The sequence below is a fragment of the Squalius cephalus genome (genome assembly GCF_949319135.1).
Source record: "Squalius cephalus genome assembly, chromosome: 4".
NCBI lineage: Eukaryota > Metazoa > Chordata > Actinopteri > Cypriniformes > Leuciscidae > Squalius > Squalius cephalus.
The window spans coordinates 37,907,888-37,931,008 of NC_137125.1; the positions used below are offsets into that span (position 1 = coordinate 37,907,888).

General features: G+C 41.7%; 1 protein-coding gene across 1 annotated transcript in view; it reads left to right on the forward strand.

Moving 5' to 3' along the window:
* LOC307156791 (thyrotropin-releasing hormone-degrading ectoenzyme-like) overlaps positions 1–23,121 on the forward strand; it is a 126,001-nt gene that overhangs the window by 71,810 nt on the left and 31,070 nt on the right. The window contains exons 8-9 of the mRNA XM_079868335.1: positions 12,124–12,189; positions 16,491–16,678. Coding sequence (XP_079724461.1) covers positions 12,124–12,189; positions 16,491–16,678 — 254 coding nt within the window. The remainder of the gene's footprint in view (positions 1–12,123; positions 12,190–16,490; positions 16,679–23,121) is intronic.

A 23,121-nucleotide genomic window follows, 5' to 3' on the forward strand; every position in this document is an offset into this window, starting at 1 on the left:
TGGGCTAATAATTCTTTCTGAACACAGATGAAATAGCCAGATACTCCTCGATTCAATTTCCCAACATTCTTAAACACAGAGAGGATCTGTTTTTCCCATATTCCTCCTCTTTTCCCAGCAACCCCTTCTGGCTTGGCTGTTCCGCCTCATTATTGCTGTTTTCTGTCTCTCTCTCTTATGGGAACTTTCAGTATCTCTGTCTGTCTCTGTGTGATTGATGGGAAGAACAGGTAAACACAACACCTCACCAAACAATCTACCTCCATTGCCTCAAAATTACTTTCATATGCAGGAAAATTGTAGACATATTTCTTCTTGTATTACTTTTGAGGGAACTCATTTAGAAGGATGAATAATGAATTATTTATGATCTGCTTTGACTGTTGTGGTGAAGGCTCTCACAGAAAACTTGTGTTTTAGCTCCGGGGGATTTACATATCGAAAGCGATCAATCTTTTGTCTCCCTTGGTAAGTAATTTGGCTTTGCAAAATGCGGAACCATAACCGAATGGGGTTATAATATCTGATGAAGGGACGTTCAGGATATGATTCTGTCCTGAAGATTGTCAGAAGAGTAACTAACCTTTGCTAATTACATTAAGTTAATTACACACACAACCATCCCACTGGAATCTGTTGAGTTATGAAGTGTGTCTTTAGATCTGATCCTAGCTGTCTAACTAGACGGACTTTTCGGCATCACAAGTACAACATATAAGTATTGTACAGGCTTTTTATGCCCGCTACTAAAATAGCGTAGTTTGGCTAAAACAGCCCCATAGTGCTTTGTAACATTGAATAAAATTCACAAGATGTAGAATGGAGTAATTATAAATATATATTGATCAAATATTGTCTCCAAATTAAAAAATTCCATTATTTGTCTGTGCTATGTATTGTTTATTCTTATTACAGTGTCACTTAGCTTATAGCAACACCAGTCTCTGTAATTGATAGATGGTTAGTGCTAGTCAGCTCTCATGCATGAGGAACGCTGTATGTGTGTTTTTCTGTCTTTCATGTCTATAAGAGCGTTTTGGTCACTAAACAGTGGTGGGTAGCAACACAGTCATTAAAATACACATTTTTAGGCCAAGCAGACTGGAAAATGTCATCGCAAACATAAAATGGCTCTGGGTGGTCCCTCGCTGCTATGCAAATGTATGCAAATGAGCAGAGTGGGTATTTCATACTGCAAAAATCTCATTCAGCAGCCAATTTATACCTGCTGAATACAGGGACAACGGTCAAATATACAATTTAGCATCTTTATACAATCACAAAAAGATACATTTAAGGCACAAAAAATTCTCATTTTATAAAACCATATAGATTATGTACATATTTCATTATAATTGTATTAATTTTGAATGCCAAAAATTTATATTTAAAATAAAAATATTATTTTATCTATGTAGTTGCATTATTTAGTTTCAAGTTAAGAAACAAAAGTTTCTTCAAGAAGTAGTGCAGTTTTCCATGCATTTTATTATTTCAAATCAATCATTTCAAACTGGCTACTGTATAATTTATTAGAGATATTTGGAGTACACACACACACACACACACACACACACACACACACACACACACACACACACACACACACACACACACACACACAAATTACTCTGACTGACTGATGTGGCAATTAGATTTATTTTTACTCGTCTTTCCTCTAGCTGTGGCCGTCAGCAGAACACATCAGTGTCAAAATAATGACGACACACTGATGGCCCTATGAGAGGAGAGATTGGGCCACATGGTCACTTCTCTTCAGGTCAGTGATGAGAGAGATAAAGAGAGAGAGAGAGAGAGATGAAGAGAGATGAAGAGAGAGAGAGAGAGAGAGAGAGAGAGAGAGAGAGAGAGAGAGAGAGAGAGAGAGAGAGAGAGAGAGAGATGAAGAGAGATGAAGAGAGAGAGAGAGAGAGAAAGAGAGAGAGAGAGACCTTGGCTGTGGTCCTTTCTCAGACCACAGCCAAATCATCCTCGATATAAAGCAATCTGAAACATTGGCCAAACCAATTAGGACCCCTTATCAAATTAACAAAATAATGCCTTTCAAATGGACTGAAAACAGTGCCACTAATTACAGCACTGCTGGTGAATCTTCAGAAATACAAGTAATTTGACAATTGTTAAACCGAAGAAAACATATTTAGATACTGACAAATGGTTTGATTTGGACTGTAAGGCTCTGAGAAAAAAACTCAGAAATGTATCAAACGTCTCAGGTTACGACTGTAACCATAGTTCCCTGAGAAAGGGAACGAGACGATGCGTCGATAACGCTTTGGGAACGCCCCCGGCGTGAATGCGTCTGAAGCATCTATGTCAACTAGTCCAATGGAATGAATGAAATGCGCGTCACGGGCGGGTGACGTCATGACCAGGAAGCTATAAAAGCGCATCCGGTGAAACCGGCTTTAGCTTCGAAATTTGCCGAAGCAAGTCGATTACAGGAATGCAGGAAGTATGGCAGGGCGACGCATCGTCTCGTTCCCTTTCTCAGGGAACTATGGTTACAGTCGTAACCTGAGACGTTCCCTTTCGAGGGAACTCGCGATGCGTCGATAACGCTTTGGGAACGAGAATACCCAAGCCGCCAGAATTCCAAATGCCTGCGTGTAAGCCTGTTGTCAAAAAACCCACACTAAGCACTGAGCACCTGAGACCCTGGGGCAGCATCCAGGTCCAGGCTATAGAATCTGACAAATGTGAGCGGAGAAGACCAACCCGCCGCATCACAAACGTCTTGGAGGGACACTCCAGATATTAAGGCTTTAGAGGCCGCCATACTTCTAGTGGAATGAGCTCTGACCGCCAAAGGACAGGGCTGGCCAGAGGACTCATAGGTAAGAGAAATAGCCTCGACTATCCACTTACTAACTGTCTGCTTAGAAGCCGGACAACCTCTCTTGGATGATCCAAAACAGACAAACAATTGATCGGACTTCCTCCATGGAGAAGACCGATGAACATAAGTATCCAATGCTCGCACTGGACACAACAAGTTCAGCTTTTCCTGGCCCGGAGAAGTAAAAGGTGGAGGACAGAAAGCCTGAAGCACAATAGGCCTCGGAATAATGGTTGGCACCTTAGGGACATAACCCTGTTTAGGATACAAGAATGCCTTGACCATTCCCGGTGCGAATTCAAGGCAGGTGGGAGAAACCGAAAGGGCCTGAAGATCTCCGACTCTCTTGAGGGACGAAATGGCTAGAAGAAAAATAGTCTTGAAAGTCAGAAATTTCTCTGAGACCGACTCTAAGGGCTCAAACGGAGCCCCAGATAGGCCCTCCAGTACCAACGCCAAGTCCCAAGCCGGCATCCTAGTGCGTGTTACAGGCCTTAGCCTCAGGGTGCCACGAAGGAAACGAGTAATCAGGGGGTCTCGACCCAACGATACACCACCCACCGGGACGTGGAAGGCCGCAATGGCTGCCACGTATACTTTTAAGGTGGATGGACATAAACCTGACGCAAAGCGATCCTGCAGAAACTCCAGTACTGTGTTTACTGAACAGTTAACCGGGTCCCACTGACGCTGGTGACACCAAGTAGTGAAGACTCTCCATTTCAAAGAGTACAATTTCCTCGTAGCGGGAGCTCTGGAGCTTAGAATGGTCTCAACAACCTCGGTTGAAAGACCACTCTCTATGAGTTGGGCCCCCTCAGAGGCCAAACCCAAAGTTTCCAAATCTCTGGTCGGGGGTGGAATATTGTGCCCCCGGCCTGAGACAGAAGGTCTCTCCTGATCGGTAACTCCAAGGGAGGACCGTCTAGTAGATGAATCAGGTCCGCAAACCAGATTCGACTTGGCCAACGTGGTGCTACTAGCAATAGGCTTATTCCGTGCTGACGAACTCTCTCCAGAACTCCTGGGAGCAGAGCAACAGGGGGAAAGGCGTACAGACGTAGCCTCGGCCACGTCTGCACCATAGCATCCAGCCCCAGGGGGGCTGGGTGGGTAAGGGAGAACCAGAGTGGACAGTGCGTCGTATGCTGAGACGCGAACAGATCCACTTCGGCCTTGCCGTAAAACTCCCAAATCTTCTCCACCACCTCGGGGTGAAGTCTCCAGTCCCCTGGCCTCAGCTCCTGCCTCGACAGGACGTCTGCTCCGATATTCTGGCCCCCTGGAATATACACTGCCCTCAGAGAGAGTATCTTCCCCAGGGACCATAGGAGGATCTGGTGTGCCAACTTGCATAGTGGACGCGACCGCAGACCCCCCTGACGATTTATATAAGAGACCACCGATGTGTTGTCTGTCCGGACAAGCACATGGTGATCCCTCAGGTCTGGGAGAAAATGTCTCAACGCGTTGAAAACAGCCAACATCTCCAGGCAATTTATGTGCCAAGAGAGATGATGACTCCTCCACAGACCCTGAGCTGAGCGGCCTTCCATTACCGCTCCCCAGCCGGTGAGGGAAGCATCTGTCGAGATAGCAACTCGATGGCAAAGAGCTCCCAACACCGGACCCTGGGACAGGAACCAAAGTTTCTTCCATATAACCAAAGCGCGGAGACACCGCCGCGTGACCTTGATCATACGAAGCGGGTTTCCCCTCGGGGAAAACCCTCTGGTCCTGAGCCACCACTGCAAAGGTCTCATGTACAGCAGGCCAAAAGGTATCACGTTGGACGCCGCTGCCATGAGCCCTAACAGTCTCTCGAACTGCTTCACAGTGCGTGACTGACCTAGCTTTAGCTCTTTTATGGCTGTTAGGATAGCAGCTACACGAACGGGCGATAGATTGGCTCGCATCGTGACTGAATCCCATACCACACCCAGAAAAGTGGTCCTCTGTAATGGAGATAGCACACTCTTCTTGGCGTTGAGCCTCAACCCCAATTTCCGCATATGTGCGAGGACGACATCTCGATGCCGAACCGCTAACTGTTCTGATTCCGCTAGAACCAGCCAGTCGTCTATGTAATTCAGAATACGTATGCCCTGCAGCCTGAGCGGGGCCAGAGCTGCATCTACGCACTTCGTGAATGTGCGGGGTGATAAAGCTAGACCGAATGGAAGAACCCGATACTGGTATTCTTTGCCCCCGAAAGAAAACCTCAGGAACTTCCTGTGCTGAGGGAGGATGGAGACATGGAAGTAAGCGTCTTTCATATCTATTGTGACAAACCAGTCCTCGGATCTGATTTGAGTCACGATCTGTTTGAGTGTCAGCATCTTGAACTTGAGTTTTTGAACTGTACGATTCAACAGACGAAGATCTAAAATGGGACGCAACCCCCCATCCTTTTTTGGAACGATGAAATAGCGGCTGTAAAAACCCGATTCTCTGTCGGGTGAAAACACCTGCTCTATAGCTTCTTTCGCCAGAAGAGCTTTCACCTCCTGTTCCATCACCAGAGCCTGCTCGGGGTGTACCAGCGTGGGCACCACCCCGTTGTAGCGAGGAGGACGCAAACCGAACTGGATTCTGTATCCTTTCTCTACTATATGCAGGACCCATTGAGAAATATTTGGCAGATTCTTCCACTCTGTCAGAAAATCTACTAAGGGAACCAGCCTCTCGAGGCTGGCCTCTGGTGTAATTGAGACACTCGGCCCGGGGGCCCGAAACATATCGGCAGGAACCACCCGAACTGAATGTTTTTGAACCCCCCTCAGAAGGTTCATATCTGACGCAATGTCGAGTTGACATTGCACCAGACGATCGCTGGGAACCACTGCGCCCCGAGACCAAGGGTGCGGGGTTGGCAGAATGGCTCCCTGAGGACACCGAGGTGGAGCGGACACCGTATGCTGAGGTGTGATCCGCTCCACCCCGGGTGGGGCTGCCCTCATGGGTCTGACTCCATAGGAGTCAGGACCTTTTCTTTTGAGCCGAAGCCTTCTTAGCCTGAAGGACGGTCCTCAGATCCGGCTTCTGCTTTGAAGGCTTCGGCTGAGAGTGCTGCGTCTGTTTCCAGTGTTTTTGTGGCGGAGCACGAGACGCAACACTCTCTTTCTGTTGTGCTCTGTATGAGGAGCTTGACGGCTGGGACTGCTCACGCCCAGCAGCCCCAGGGGGTTGGACACGGCGAGGGAGAAATTTTTTAAATGCCTCTGACTGTTTCTTAGCCTCCTGGAATCTTTCCACAACCGAATTAACAGCCTCACCAAAGAGACCAGAGGGATCAATAGGTGCATCTAACAGAAAAGCACGATCTTTTTCTTTTATTTCTGCCAGATTTAACCAAAGATGCCTCTCAGTGGCTACAAGGGCTGCCATAGACCGCCCAATTGCTCTGGCGGTCTCCTTAGTAGCCCTGAGAGACAAATCAGTGGCCCGACGAAGTTCTCGAACCTCATCGGGCCCCACCCCCTCGTTTCTGTCCAAATCCCCCAGCAGATCAGCCTGATAAGCCTGGAGCACTGCCATAGTGTGTAGACATGCTCCAGCCTGACCTGCTGCCGTATATGCTTTGCCCACGAGAGATGATGTAGTTTTCAGAGGCTTTGTGGGCAAAGCTGAGGCCTTCAGGGACGATGCTGAACCAGGCGACAGATAGCTCGCGAGCGTCTGTTCAGCCTGTGGCATCGACCCATAACCATATTCTCTCAGCCCCCTAATATCTGAATAAACGTGAACATGGGGACTGTAGAGACGAGAGGAATATGGTTTATTCCAAGATCTGGACAGCTCACTGTGCAGATCTGGAAAAAATGGAAGGCCTCGTGGTGGAAGTGATTTAATAGATGGAAGGAAACGCTCATCTAGTTTGCTTTTAGGACGAGCGTCCCTTTTCTCGGCTGGCCATTCAATATTCAACTTTTCAACAGCACGAGTAATCACATCCACCAACTCCTCATACGCTGGAGAAGAGGACTGTGAATCCTCTTCCCTTATTGTGCTTTTACTTTTTTCACTGTCAATGCTCAGCACATCCAACTCCTCAGAGCTGGAGCACTGAAGCATTGGGCTCTCTTCCCGGGCGGAAGAAGCCGCAGCGCGGGCTTCCGACACCGGGGAGAGAGCGCTGGATCCCCCAGGACAGGAAGGAGATAAGGTCCTCGGACCCGTCTCCAACCCTTCTGAGAGATCCTTTTGCGATCCCCAGGAATGCATTCTCCGCGCTGCCTCGGCAGACGCGGGTCCCGCACCCTGAGGATCGCGAGGCCGACCACTTTCCTCAAAAAGTGACAGCCGGGAGCGGAGCGTGCGGAGAGGAAGCCGCTCGCAATGCTGGCAGTCAGCCCCCTCGAAGGCTGACACCGCATGCTCCACTCCCAAACAAATGACACAAAGCTCGTGTGTATCCCCACCCGTTAAATAACGCGGGCAAGGAGGAACACAGAGCTTGAACATTTGCTTTTCCATTTCAATAGACAGACAACAGTAAATAAGACAGACAGAGTTACACAGATCGCTTGCTGAGGCAACAGAAGCTAAAGCCGGTTTCACCGGATGCGCTTTTATAGCTTCCTGGTCATGACGTCACCCGCCCGTGACGCGCATTTCATTCATTCCATTGGACTAGTTGACATAGATGCTTCAGACGCATTCACGCCGGGGGCGTTCCCAAAGCGTTATCGACGCATCGCGAGTTCCCTCGAAAGGGAACCAAAAACACAGACAACCAGATAATCCGGACATCCGCCTTCTTTATTGTGAGGTACTAAAACAGGGTTCACCAATCTCGGTCCTGGAGGGCCGCTGTCCTGCAGAGTTTAGCTCCAACCAGCTCCAACACCCCTGTTTGAAAGTTTCTAGTATGCCTAGTGAGACTTGATTAGCTGGTTCAGGTGTGTTTAATTGGGGTTGGAGCTAAACTCTGCAGGACAGCGGCCCTCCAGGACCGAGATTGGTGAACCCTGTACTAAAACAATATAAAGCCACACTCTGGCGGAAAAAAGCAGTTTTTGCATAACCAGTTTGAAGAAATTGAAAAATCTATAAACTCACACAAATTTTGGGATAAATGGAAATTGTTTTACAAACCAAATCAAGAAGTTCTGGCAATCCAAGACGGGGAGAAGTGGAAAAACCACTTCCAAGAATTATACAGCCCAACTGAAATTCAAAATTATAATCAAAATGAAATAATTAATAAACTAGACAATTTGGAAAGATCAATTAAAGCAAATCAAAACCGTTTAGATTTCCCCATAACAATGAAAGAATTGGAAGAAAAATTAGGAGTCCTTGAGCCCAAGAAAGCCTGTGGTGTTGACAGCATCCTGAATGAGATGCTGAAACACACAGACCAAAGCTTCAAACTGGCCATGCTAAAACTGTTCAATGATGTTCTGTGTGTGGGGTTCTTCCCTGAGATCTGGAACAAGGGCCTCATCAGCCCCATCCACAAGAAACGGAGACAAATTAGACCCCAACAACTACGAGGCATCTGTGTGAACAGTAACCTGGGGAAGGTTCTCTGCAGCATCTTAAACACCAGACTTTTACACTTCCTTATGAAGCACAATGCCTTGAGTAAATGCCAAATTGGCTTTCTTCCAAAATGTCGCACATCCGATCACATTTTTACATTACAAACACTAATTGACAAATATGTACATCAAAACAAAGGGCAAATTTTTGCTTGTTTCATTGATTTCAAGAAAGCATTTGATTCAATCTGGCACGAAGGATTATACCTAAAACTTATCGACATGGAATAGGGGGGGAATTCTATGATTTGATCAAATCGATGTACACAGCCAGCCAATGCGCTGTTAAAATTGGAAAACAAAGAACCGAATTTTTCCACCAGGGGTGCGGAGTGAGATAAGGCTGCAGTTTAAGCCCCACCCTCTTCAACATTTACATCAACCAATTAGCCAATACATTAGAACATGCTCCCTTTCAAGGTCTCACTCTACACGACACAGAGATAAAGTGTCTTCTCTACACTGATGACCTGGTTCTCCTGTCGTCCACTAAAGAGGGGCTTCAGGACAGCCTGAATCTGCTGGAGGATTACTGTCAGTCCTGGGCCCTGACCGTCAACCTCCAGAAAACTAGAGTAATGATGTTCCAGAAACACTCCAGATCTCAGGGACCAACACACATATTCACACTATCACACAGAACCACTGAGAGCACAAAAACATACACTTACCTTGGCCTGAAAATAACTCCAACTGGCAACTTTACTTTGGCTGTGAATGAACTCAAAGAGAAAGCTCAAATGGCTCGCTATACCATAAAAAATGCCATGAACCAATTGTTTTAACCAATTGTTTTAAGTGTGGGGTCCGTCTATACAATTAGATTTTTTGAATTGGGAAAAACATCCGATTGAAATTCTACATTTAGATTTCTGTAAAAGAATACTCAAAGTCCAAAGAAAAACACCAAACAACGGATGCAGGGCAGACTTAGGCCAATACCCTCTCCTTCTAAACATCCAAAAAAGAGCCATCAATTTCTGGAAACACCTAAAACCAAGCGACCCCAACACATACCATTACAAAGCCCTAAAACACCAAGAGCTGAGCGTAACGATGAGTCCCCTGTGCCAGCTGGTGCTGAGACTGACTTAGCTCTCACCTGCAGAGATCAGCACGCCCCAGCACACACACACACACACACACTCACACACATTCAGCCTGCACAAATTATCAACACAGAACAAGACAAGTACATCACCCATTGGACAAACAGCATTAAAAACCAACACAAACTGGAATGTTATTCGGCACTAAATCAAAAGTACACTGTTGCGAACTACCTGAGCACAGTGAGTGATGTGAAACTCTGACGATGTACAGACTCAGCGAGCACAGTCTGGCCATAGAGACGGGTCAGCGCAGACAGACCTGGCTCTCCCGTGAGGACAGACTCTGCTCGCACTGCATCCTGGGAATGACGGAGACCGAGCTGCACTTCCTCACAGAATGCCCAAAATATAAACACATCAGAGACCACTATTACCCCAAAATTAATCAAATATTTCCCCAATTTCACACCTGTAATCCAACCCAAAAACTCAGTTTCATTCTTGGCGAAGAAGCCAAATGCTCCAATATAGCTGCGAAATTTGTAGCATCTTGCCACCTCCTGAGGGACTACCAGAAAGCAGCAAACATCCAATAAACACACACTCACTCACAGCCTAACACAGCCTAACACACCTACACACATGTATATAATGTTCAATTCCAAGTTCAGTTTATATATGTGTCTAGAGAGAGAGAGAGAGAGAGAGAGAGAGAGAGAGAGAGAGAGAGAGAGAGAGAGAGAGAGAGAGAGAGAGAGAGAGAGAGAGAGAGAGAGAGAGAGAGAGAGAGGATGGTAACATGAATCTGGTTTTGCTCCAGACTCAAATCCCAGACTCTCTGAGAGCTCAGCAGAGCATGTAGAGTGCTGGAGGCCAGCTGGACTGAGTCACACTTTCAGGATCCCAATACCCTGGAAATCCGTTCTCGCGAGAGCACAATTGAGCTGCACCAATCACATTGTGTATCTGATATAGGCAGGCCAGAGGCAAGCTAAACAGATGACGACAGCGCTAGTGACAGCGCAATCATGACAGTGATTGGTCATAGTGTTATCCAATTGCGTGCAGTGAGATTTTCAAATGCATGCTTGGTACCGCCCCTCGAGTTGGGCGATTTTCATTACTCAATGCCAGACCCTTAATCTTTCGGATTTGGGTCTGGATTTCCAGGCTAGGATCCCAATGCAATTTGCTCAAACCTCTCAGCATGACGCCTGTCTACATTTCAACAAGTGCCTAACCCTGATTCATGAAACAAAGTCTAAAATAATTACCTTATTAAAGGACAAGTTCACCCTAAAATAAAAACCCTGCCATCATCTGTTTACGCTCATGTCATTCCAAATCCATATTTATAGTCTTTGATTATCCACTTTAAACCGTCTCTTCTCTAAGATCTCATTGAATCTTTCAAACCTGGTGCATCACAATACACTCAAAAGCCAATAGTATTGAGTGCATTTAATGGTATTGAGTGCTGGCATTTAACTGTGGAAATCTGACTTGGTCTTTTCATCGCACAAAGCTCTCTTATGACTTCATAACACAAGACTGTATTCCACAGAAGTGTGGAAAATGAGAGAATTATCCCTTTAAAACACAGTATAAAGGGAGTTCGAAATCAGTCCATTGTATGTCACATACCCCAGAATTAACAGAGAACATGCTATTTTATGTCAGCATGTGCTCTTGACTTCATCAACAGGAAGAGGATTACAGTTGACGGGTTTATCGCTCACGGTCACTCGAGAGTTATCGATGAATCTCGTACAGCAGGGAAAAGGCTTCCCACCAGATGTTCTTATCAGATGAATGTAAATGTGCTGTCTAGGATCAGACTCCTTCTTCATGTCGCCCACCACCTGTATGACTGAGACTGCAGGGCAGAACAGGCACACTGATAATGTAGCGTTTGGCACAAGCGCTGCCTCTGTTTAACAGATTAAAGTCTTTTAGCAGAGAAATGAACACCCACTAGTGTCTTAGCTTCAGTAATATACAACATTACAGATATTCATCCACTTTGCACATTTGTGATTGATGTTGAAGTACTTGTATTTACTTTGCTGACTTATGGTGAGGTGTTTATTTTCTTCACAAAGCTCACTTTTTACACAGTACTTATTTATAAATGTTCACTTAAAAAGAACCATGTTTACTAAATTTAGGTAATAGCAAGTTGTACATGGGTATCATGTAAATTCATTGACAGTTTGTTATGTGGATATGATTATCAGATATCGTCAAAGTACTACTTTGTAAGAGTATTTAAGTTTGTAGTCACTGAATGAATTTATGATTTTCCCCCATTATTTTTTTTTAAAACCCAGGGTCTCTATTATAATATGGATAACTTTACCATTGTCTTGAAAGAAACTCCTGTAAAATTGTGTTGCTGATTTGTATGTTACTCATTCTGTGACACGCTGATGCAGCATCGACTTGAACAACATAATCAGCCTCTAATTGGCCTCCTTATGGTCCTCCTTGATCTGACAGCCAATCACACCCAAACATCTGCTGCTAATTTGCATATGTTCAGCTTGAATTGAGCGGATTAGTACTGTTATTGTTTGGGCTTATTTCGTTTCCCAAGTTCACCGTTCCTGTCCAAGTCCAATTTATTTCTCTTCCAATATTGATCTCCGTCTCTGTCTGTTTGCAGGATTACTTGATGACGCATATGTATGGGAACGCGGCGCGAGATGACTTGTGGAACAAATTATCAGAGGTAAGATCTTAAGCATCTTCTGGGTGTGAGACCTCCATCCACGAGTGGGAATCATCGATGGGGTCAGTGAGCGGCGAGCTGACGAGTGAAATTGTATGTGTTCAACCTACTTAAATTCACCCAGTGCGTCTCCTGCAGGCAGGTGTTCAGAGATTCATGCGTTGCATAGACATGTAGGGCAGAGGCCATTATATAACTGCACATCATCAGCGGTTCACAATTCATGCCAATACACCACCTACTCACATCAACACATAAGGGTTTTATGGAAATGCCACACTGGAAGGAGTTCGATGCGCAGGCTGGGTTGTGTTTGATAGTCTTGCTTTTAAACTTGAGGTTTCACTTAATGTGAAAACGTTTTCCACAGGTCCACATGGGAGGGTCACATACTGATCCAGAAATCTGATCGCTGTAACCTGCTAAATGCAAATGTTCACAGATACTGATTGTGAAGTCTTGCTGCTGCTGATTCTGGTGGTTTTAATTAACTTATAAATTACTCAAATCTTATCAGACCAGATTAGTGAAGTGTCACATAATTGCTGACAAGCCTGATGAGTCTCTCAGATTAAACATGAGCATCTGCCCTTCAGCTCAGGTGTAGCCAAGAATAACCCAAGAAAAATCTAAAAATGATCCACCGTTGTAGGAATGTTTACCTATTTAGGTGTGTCACTCTGGCCTCAAAAATACAGTTTATATTGGGTTTGGCATGACTGACAAAAACACTGACAGGTATGTTTCCTGAGATTCGCTGCTTCAAATTATCCATCTTTTCTAGTACCACAGAAGCAACCATATAGTTAATGGAAAACTTCATTTCCCATAATCCCTTCAAGCTTCTACAATAAATCACAATAAAACCTGAATACATTTTTTTTGAATGGTTGTTTCTTTATTATATTCACACACATGCAAAACAAGTGCTAGTATTGCAATTTTGTTTCTTATATGCCATTTCCATACGCCTCATTTACCTTCATGGACGGAGGTATCATGTAATCCGTAATCTAATTGATGAAACGCAGCTTCAGATGTAATTGCTAAGATAACAAAATGAATTAAGGCTGGAGGTGTGACTCTACATAATGCTAATATGCTAACACACCTGTGCAGTGCAGTTGTAAATAATACAGATTAAAAATAAAACCTTATCTATTTAATATGTAAGATTTAAGCTTTTTAAGAAATAGACGAGGACATCTGAAGAGCGAGTGAAACTGCTGGCCATTGTCAGGAAATGTCGTAGCCAACATCTATAATCACAGTGAAGTTGAGCGTTGGGTTCAAGTCATCAGCACAGAGATGTGCTTTTAAAGTCAGACGACTCTCAGCAAGTCCTCTCAGTGCTCATCTCACAAAGTGTCATGACTTTAATGAGATTACTTTCAAGCATAATCTCAAAGTTATTATAGTTTGTAATGGAACAGCAGGACATTTAGCAGCTATCAGCATCGTATGAAGCGTTTTGTCATTCACATCACTCTCCTAAGTGTCGGCTGATGGGCGCCCGCTTCTTCATTTTCTCTTTCAGAACAGAAAGGATTTAAAGGTGAATTCATGTCACCAGGACCCTGGTCTCCTCTCAGTGACTGTGTTTGTGAGGCACTGACGAATTTAGCTACATTAACAGTCCGTGACAGCCCATCATCTAATGAATACTGATATGCGTTGTGTTCATTAGCTATTCATGAAATCCAATTTGCTGCAATAATCTGGCAGTGCTTGGCGCCCACAAAGCCCTTTGTCAAGCTCATGACACATCGCCGGACCGGCCTTCACTTCCTTTAATTATTTCCACCAGGGCAAAGGTACAGTGGCTTCCTGAAAGCGTCCTACAGAAAAATGATTCATAATGTAGGAACATCAGCTGTCGTCATCAGCCTCTTCAGAGCCTCTTCTTCTGTATTCACATGGTAAACAAACTGTGAGTCATCAACAGATGTGAGAAGTTGTCCGGCTTCACTTAAAGGGGTCCTATTATGCTTTTTCACTTTTTCAACTTGGTTAGTGTATAATGTTTCTGTTTGAGCATAAAAAAGTTCTGCAAGGTTACAAAGCTCAAAGTCCACTCGAAAGAGAGATATTTCATTTAACAGAATTCACTTTACAAGAACTACAATGAACGACTAGTTTACAACGCTTTTTTATGGACCTTGTGAAGTCTCAATGTTACTCATTTAAATAATCCGTGCCCACGGAATATGTGATAAAAAGGTGCGAGCTGCATTAGAGAAGACAGTGTTATCACTATGTCAATATCGCTATGTTTTGACATAAAGTGCATAAAATAATGTGTTTTTGGACAATCAAGAATGAAAGCATATTCTTTTATACCCTAAAAAGAATCAAGACTTCGTAAAAGGGCATAATTGGACCCCTTTAACATTTTCTATGTAATATCCTAGTCACTAATCAATTAAAGTCATCTCATACAAGCTTAGTTAGTCTCATATTTTAATAGTCATAATCAATTGCTATAAGCAAGAGGGTCCCAGTTACACTGGAGAAGGGAAGTTCACATGCTCGACTGATCTAGTCAAGCTGAAGTTTGCAGAATGCAAGAGAGCCTGACAAAGCACTTTGTTTCTGTCGCCACATTTCTCTTCCAGTCCCATGGGTCTCCACAACACACTGACTCAGTACTGCTGCAGAAACACTGTAGCTCTCCAATGGTTACAACCAATTTCATACAAAATTACTGATTGGCTCCAGTAAGTATGGAATGCTGCACCTCTTTAGGCTGCCGTGAATGGAAATGATTGGAAATATCTGTAGAGCCAATGACATTCGCTCTGATCCAAAACCTAGCAAGCTGCCTCAGTGTCTACTGCAGATATAGACGGCTACATCAGGATTGAAATGAAACCTCAAAATTTGTTGATACACATTGAAACACAAATACTCTTATATAAACACTCTTATAAAACACATGGAAGGCTTGGCTCACGATTGATTCCAGTAGAATTTTATGGTATCAATGTGCTAAAAACATGATACTTTAATAACCTTAAAAATACACAACACACACACAAACACTAAGTAAAATAGTCCATGCATTTCTGTTCTGAATGAAATATGATGTTTTATTAACAAAGTTCCAGAGGAGCACGTTCAAATGATCTACGATTGGAGGCCTATATACTGTGTGTGTATATATATATATATATATATATATATATATATATATATATATATATATATAGTTGACTCGCCTTCATTCCTCGACAGTCTTTTCTGCATCCCTCCGCCACCTCGACTCCTACTCTCAGCTAGTTCCTATCCCACCCAGGGATACGGGGGAGTAGTCTGGGTTCGGGCCAAATTCCGAGCTTGGAGCCGATCCACTCTTTTACTCTATCAAATCTAATTATTTGTAAGTGTGAACTTGTGAACTGTATTTATAGTCATTATTTCACTCCACTCCATTGGCAGTGTATTCTAGGATTGTTGTAACCACTAGTTTCCTTGATCAAACTCTTTATAATATTTGATGTATATGGAGAAAAATTTAATACTTTTTCTTTTACATAAATGTTTCTCAAGGTTTGTCCAATGATTTGCAGTCACCTATACTCTTCTTATCACCGTTTTCAAAAAGCGATACACCAGCTCAAGGTGAAAAGTGGATTAAACTTCATAAAGCATTTGAAAGTTCCTCATATATACAGAGAACTTTTGAAAACAATTCATACAAAAAACTGCCAGTTGTCCATCATTCTGAGTCATTTATATAAGCATTTTCAAAGAGTAAGTAGAAAACGTGTACGCAGTATATTTCCTCCAGGGACGAAACTTAGTCGCATTACGAGCTTTCCTCATTAATGAGCCGTGAGATCCAATTTTATGTTTTACTACTATAAAAAGGAGGAGAAGCTTCCTTTGAAGAAATCAGACTTATAAATCTATTTTTACTCCTTTACAAGCGTTGCTCTTGTATAGAGAGGTTAGATAACTGGAAATTGCCTTGTAATGTTCCTCCGTGTGCGGTGTAAAAGAACAGTGAATTTTAATCACCTTTCTATTCACTAAGAGTTTTTAATTAAAAGTCCTGGATGGGTTTTTATTTACATCCATTTTAGTTTTGCAAGACAAAGAAAACCTGAATCAGCCCAAATATGTGCATAAGAACCCATTAAAGCCATCAAATATGAATTAATTTATTAATATGTTTCATTAGGTGGTCCCTAAACCCTAAAGCCCACCAACACAACTCACTATCAGACACAATCTATTTTCACCTTCTACTCGCCATTATATGCCCTTCAATGATTGATATATGATATTTTGTGTCACAGGCCATGCAGAGGGAGGGAAAGGACATCAACATCACGCAGGTCATGGACCGCTGGACCCTGCAGATGGGCTACCCTGTCGTCACCATCAGCAAGAACGACAGTCTTGACAACAGTGTCACCATCTCCCAAGAGCACTTTGTCTATGACACGGACGCCAAGATCCAGAATCCTGAGCTGTTCAACAAAAGGTAGTGTGCTATATCTCAAATGTGCTATTTGTCGAATGTGCTATAAAATTATATTATGTCAAATGGACTATTTTTTACAACAGGTTGTTGCATGAAAATGAAACACCATCAGTCAACTAACCTCTGATTCTCCATGAGCTCATAAATCAGTGCAGAAAATCCACCATAATACGCAGAGGCCTGTATGTTTGCTGAACACTGCAATGCTGAATAATGTAAAAATCCCACACAGTGATGCTCTGATAGTTTCCTGTGATCAGATCAAACTCAGAGAGAATAGGATCCTAGAGTTGTTCTGCAGCTGAAGAGAAGAAACCATTTTGATTAAAAATAAGATTAAACTTTAAGATATTTTGGAAGAAATACAGAAGAATAGACCATATGGAGATTATAAGCAGAGCTAGACAGATAAAGACTAGCCTAGCGCCCCACAAGAGCATGAAAACCCAGAGGATTTCCTCACTTATCCAAAGGATGTGAACAGTTTAATGCTTTGCACATCTTGTCTGCCTTTTATCACTCCTACTAAAAGAAATATCTTAAACCAGCCTACAATGGTTTGATGGTCTTCAATAGAAACCAAGCTAGTCAGTCAGCTAATACCAGCAAACTTTCTAGGCTGGTTTATGATGTTTTTTCTTCTTTAGTAGGACAGTGTAAAGAGTATTTGTATTAATTAGATCTCACATCATGTTCACTCACACAAGCTATCAAGCTGCTATAAACTGAGCATTTCATTTATTATTAGCGATTTATGCTAACCCGTCACCGCCACATGATGTTTGGCACCCGTCTGCGTTGTCACAGAAAACTGCATGTGTCACTGGCAGATAAATTAGTTTAATTCTTCGTTTGTGTGAGATGAATAATTCAATACTGCCTCTGATCCGTTTTAGAAATCCTCCTTTTGTTTTGGATCAGACACTGTTAGAATTGACTCAAGAATTGAATTTTATTGTCAGTTTCAGTGTGTGTGGTGAGGGATGTTAAGCAGTATTGCCATTTAGATAATAACGTTTCTCAAGGTGAGAACAATATCAATGTCAAACACCTGCAATTTCAGGACATGATAAAACATTTCTTAGCTTGTAATCTATTGGATATATTATTGTGGTTGCTTTTTGACACTAAGGTGGTTAAAAGTTGAATCCATTAGTTAGAAATAGGAGATAATAATAACTCTAGTGAGATAAAAGCATAATTTCTGGCATCATAAAATATTTTTTCTTCATTCTGCACGGCTAGGCTAGCTCTCCATAACAAGCCATCTAATTTCATAAATATGAAACATACAGGTAGAAATGTGTTTGTCCGCCTCTTTCCTGAGTTCATTTGTTCAGAGCAGACAAAGCCACCTTCCTCTGAACGTCTCCTCCTACATGAACGTGTTTTCTGAGCGCTGCGGTCTTCTGCGGAGGCGTTCAGAAGCAGAGCTGCTCCAGGAGTCAATAGCAAAGCTGTGTTGCGAGTAGGGGGCGTCTCTTTCCTGTTTTGCCCCTCAGGCGGGTTTTCAGCTGAGTACCAGACAACCTGCCAGAATGCAGGGGGACTTGGCACCTTTGTAAATGCAGTGTAACACCTCACTTGAGGCTTTAAGCCAGCCTAGCAAAATGTGCTGACAGAAACATTGGCAGCAACAAAAGGAAAACAGAGAAGGTCAGTTTGAATGTATTTCACACTCCGTTTGAGTGTTTCATGTCCACTGCCATCTCATTAAAGTTCATAGAGGGTCCAGAGTCTGTCTGGAGATGTCCAAACTCAACAGAAAAAAATATCTTTCTTCCACACCGTTGTACTTGAAACACATGCTGGCTTTTATGCTACACTTTGATATTATCTTGAAGCAGCTTCATAATCCAGCTAGCAAAGAGCTCGCAAATCCACATCTAATCCACATCTTCTTTCAAACGTGCATTAAAGGAATATTTTTGGGTTAAATACAACAGCAGCTGTATTTACATCATATTTGGTCTGTTATTCTCTTCCTTCAGTTTGTAAAAAGACTGAAAATATGTTTATTGTAATGCATTTACATATGAATGCATTTACAGTGGAAGCCTAGCATGCTAGCATTATAAAAATAGATAACTAAACATGTTTTTGCTTGTTTTTACAAAGTAAGGGTTTTGTATAGATCTTGTAATTTGTATTTAATGCTAAATATTTATTTGAAATGGTCACAGACGCTTAAAGCTACAGCTAATCTGATTGTTTACATCAGCTTGTTATTAGCGTATTAGCAGTAAGCTTACAGTTTTCATCTCAGTTATAAAACCTCAGTATTAAGTTAGTAAAATGTAATAAGTCATTAGAAAGTGGACATAAATGTAAATATTAGAAAAGTGAAGTTTATACCTGAAATGATGACGCTGTCCTTCAGTAATACATTTACATATGAATGCATTTACAGTGGAAGCCTAGCATGCTAGCATTATAAATATTTTCGCTTGTTTTTACAAAGTTAGGGTTTTGTAAAGATCTTCTAATTTGTATTTAATGCTAAATATTTATTTGAAATTGTCACAGCTACAGCTAATCTGATTGTTTACTTCAGCTTGTTAGCATAATAGCAGTTAGCTTAAAGGCCACAGTTTTCTTCTCAATTATAAAACCTCAGTATTAAGTTAGTATAGATTGAATAAGTCATTAGAAAGTTGATTCATTAGAGAGAAGAAGTTTATACCTTAAATGATGACGCTGTACTTCAACACACCTGAAATCTTGAAATCATCAAAGGACCGTTTGACACGTCCAAGATAGTTTGCAGATCCATGTTGTTATTTTCACAAGTGTAAAAAGTCTGGAGCTGAAACGTTGCTTCATTAACACCTTTACACTCGTATCTTACCTGACTTCTGTTCGGATTTTTCACAGCACAGATTTTGTGCTGAGGTGATGTCATGGAGATTATAAACAGCTTATTAGTGCTTGAAGGCACAAATAAAATTTCCCATTGCAGACTTGACTGTGTTGGATACGTGCAGTCACTCCTGTGAATTATTCACAGTCCCGAGGTGGATTTGAGCCTTATATAGTCTTATAGTGTGCAGATATATGTATGTGAGGTTGGTGTGAAACTGCATCCCAGCCGGGTTTGTCACTTATTGGGGTCACCTGAAAACATTTCCGTTGTGGTATTTGCAGCGCGTTTCTGTATTTGGTTCAGAGTTTCCGCTAGAAAAAAATGGTGCCGGTCAAAGTGACCGGCAGAGGTTTCGTTTTCCGGACATTTTTGATGATATGCCGGTCAGATATCGCCTCTTAATTAGGGGGGCGGGATTATTACACGATTTATTATTTATAATAATAATATTACCATCTTACGTGACAGTTCTCCATTACGGACGCGTCGCGACCCTTCAAAGCGGCACTAAAAGTCTGCTTTAAAACTTCCACAGAGACCTCAAACAGAAAGCACAAAGCCTTTCTTTAAAACGAATTTCGTTTTGTATTAATTGTATCTTAATTTTAATCAGTGTTTCATTATCCAATTTTCTCGATTTAATAAATAAAAAGTAAATATAGCAGACAATAAATAATCACGACATGGAGGCGCCAGCGCCTGAACTGGAGCTAACGTTAAGCTATCATCCATGAACCGAAATTTAACGTATAAGGTAGCCTACTCGCCTCACACACCTAAAAAAAAATAAAAAAAAAAATATATCTATTATCTACAGAAATCTCTACTTTTAAACAGAACCATTCAAAACAAAATAAAACGATGTGATCCGTATGAAATGTGTACTGACTAGAGCAGGGGTGTCCAAACTCAGTCCTGGAGGGCCACTGTCCTGCAGAGTTTAGCTCTAGCCTGCCTCAACACACCTACCTGGAAGTTTCTAGAATGCCTATAATCTGGTTCAGGTGTGTTTAATTGGGGTTGGAGCTAAACTCTGCAGGACAGTAGCCCTCCAGGAGCAGGATTGGACATCCCTGGACAAGAGAGTAAACTTGAGGCACTCGTAAGAAAATGGATAAGTAGCTACATAATAACATTCACAAATATTACACCATTTAAAAAAATACATAGGCTACTGAGTTACTAAAACATTCTTTGTCAAAGAATACACTTGTTTGTTCACAGTTTTAACGTTCATGTTTCCATTTGTTTAATTTCAAGATCTGAGGTGAATTATATCCATTGTTGCTTTTACAGCTTCAAAGCTGGAGCACTAAATGATATTCAAAGTCACATTTCACGCTTTTAACATTAAATAAAACACATAAACAGTAGCCTACCAGAGATTATCATTGCCACACTTTGTGTTTGATGTTCCAGCGTGACATCGCAGAAAAATAGAAACCGTTTCTAAATTAGAAATGTCGCGTGTCGCCGTCGCGTCTGGTTAGGACAAAAACTCTGATTAACATGGAAAAGATACCTTTTATCGCGTGTCGCGTCTCGTGTAGTTAGTTAGGACAATTTTAATCGGACAATTTGACCGGAGAGATTTAATTTTGTTGGACATTTCATTTTTTTTTTCGGCCAATGTCCGGCAATTACCGGACAACGGAAACCCTGATTTGGTTGTGTTGTGAGTATTTGTTATGAAACTGATGAAGATGTTTTCTTAATTTGCGGGTGTTTTTCTATTTACATGTGTTTTCTTCAGTTACAGCGCGTTGAGCTCTCTTGGCCACTGTAGATAACAAACATGGGTTTGTTCCATAAACATTAAATGATGCCCACGTGTCTCATCTCTCACACACTTTACCCGTCTGCTGCAGAGACTGAACTCTTCATTCGTGCTTTAGCTAAAGCTCTGGGCCATAACACAAAGTTCCTGAGGGATGTAAATAACGATGATGATAACAGACGCTTCCATAAATGAACAAACATGAGCCACCAAATTACCAGCCTGTGGAGAACTTTAATTTTCTTTTCTTTCTTTTCTCATCCCACTGATGAACACAGTTTTATGTAAATGTATCTGTGTGATTTCATTTGAACACACACACAGATGCTTCTATTATCTCTGAAATTCATAAGTATTGTTATCAGCGCTCATCTACCACAGGATCTCTCGCTATAGTCTCCTTATAAACATATGCGTTTAAATACTGTTTCCCAGCAGGCTTCATATAGCCTCAGCTTATGCATAATGTCTTCTCAACTGTGTTATAGTTATATCCTCTGCGATATAAACTTTCATCCCAGCATCTCCAGTGTCTGCTGTTTACAGCCTTTTCTGCTGCCTTTAAAAATCTTGTTGGTGACACTTTAATTAAACCTTTTTAATAATGCATTATAAAAGTATCTTTAATGCATTCATTATGCCTTGTAATGCTCCTTACAATGAATTGTATGGACTTATGAATAATTGTAACCACATACATTGTAATAATTATGTTACGCCTTTAGAAAGTATAATGCATTAAAAAACACAAGACAAACAACCAATTTCAGGTGAACTAATGAATCTAAAAAAATTATAATGCATTTTAACTTTGGTTAAAGTTACTTATGATAAGACATACTACAATTATGAATTCCTTAATGCATTATGCATAAAGGCATTAAGTAAAGAGTTCCCATATTGTTTTATAACAGAGATTTCAGTCTGTCTTTTCACAAAACCCTAATTGAGGCGTGTTCAGACATAATTAAGACACATTAAATAACATAAATCATCTTTCCTGAATGAATGGAGGTGAGTCACCAGCAGCCTGAAAAGGATTTTTGTCCGTTCCTGTCAGTTTTCCAACTAACACAAATCCTTAATGATCCAACCCTTTCCCCACAGCCAAGACTGACATCATGAAATAATCCAGACGGCTCTTCTCATATTTAATCACTAAATGTTGACATTTATGAGGAATATGTGGTGCGTGCCTCTGTAAAGTTCACTGCCACAGTGTTAGGCTGCTGTGACGGTTGCCAGGGTGTTGCTATGTGTTTGTGTTTGTGAGTGTTTTTTAGCATGTTGCCTCAAGATAAAAGACGGCTTATCATGATCTGTTGTTCTAGCCAAGCTAAGATGCTAACCAAAGGAAGGGATGGTGTTTTTTAAACACTTTAGCTTTGATAAAATGACATTTTCATGATTAAGCATGAAAACACCATTAAGCATTACATTGTTCTGTCATTTCTTATCAAGTTATCAGGCACTGAATAAAGTACAATGGTGCGAAAGGCACACCTTAAGTAAAATGTGCATTTTTCAATATGGTAGACACCCAACTTGATAATGATATTGAACATTTGAATGTAACAAAAGATTGTACCATATTAAAAAAGTATATAAAATCATATCAACCATGTCTTGTCAACAAATGAAACAGCCAGCCAACTATTTAATGTCAATTATTGTGCATTTAGCCTCTACAGAAGGGACGTTTTTACCCTAAATACCATACTTACATAGTCTTTAGTTATAAACAATCTGTTGATTTAACTACTTTTAATTGAAGATCATTAAATAGACATTCAACTTCAAGTA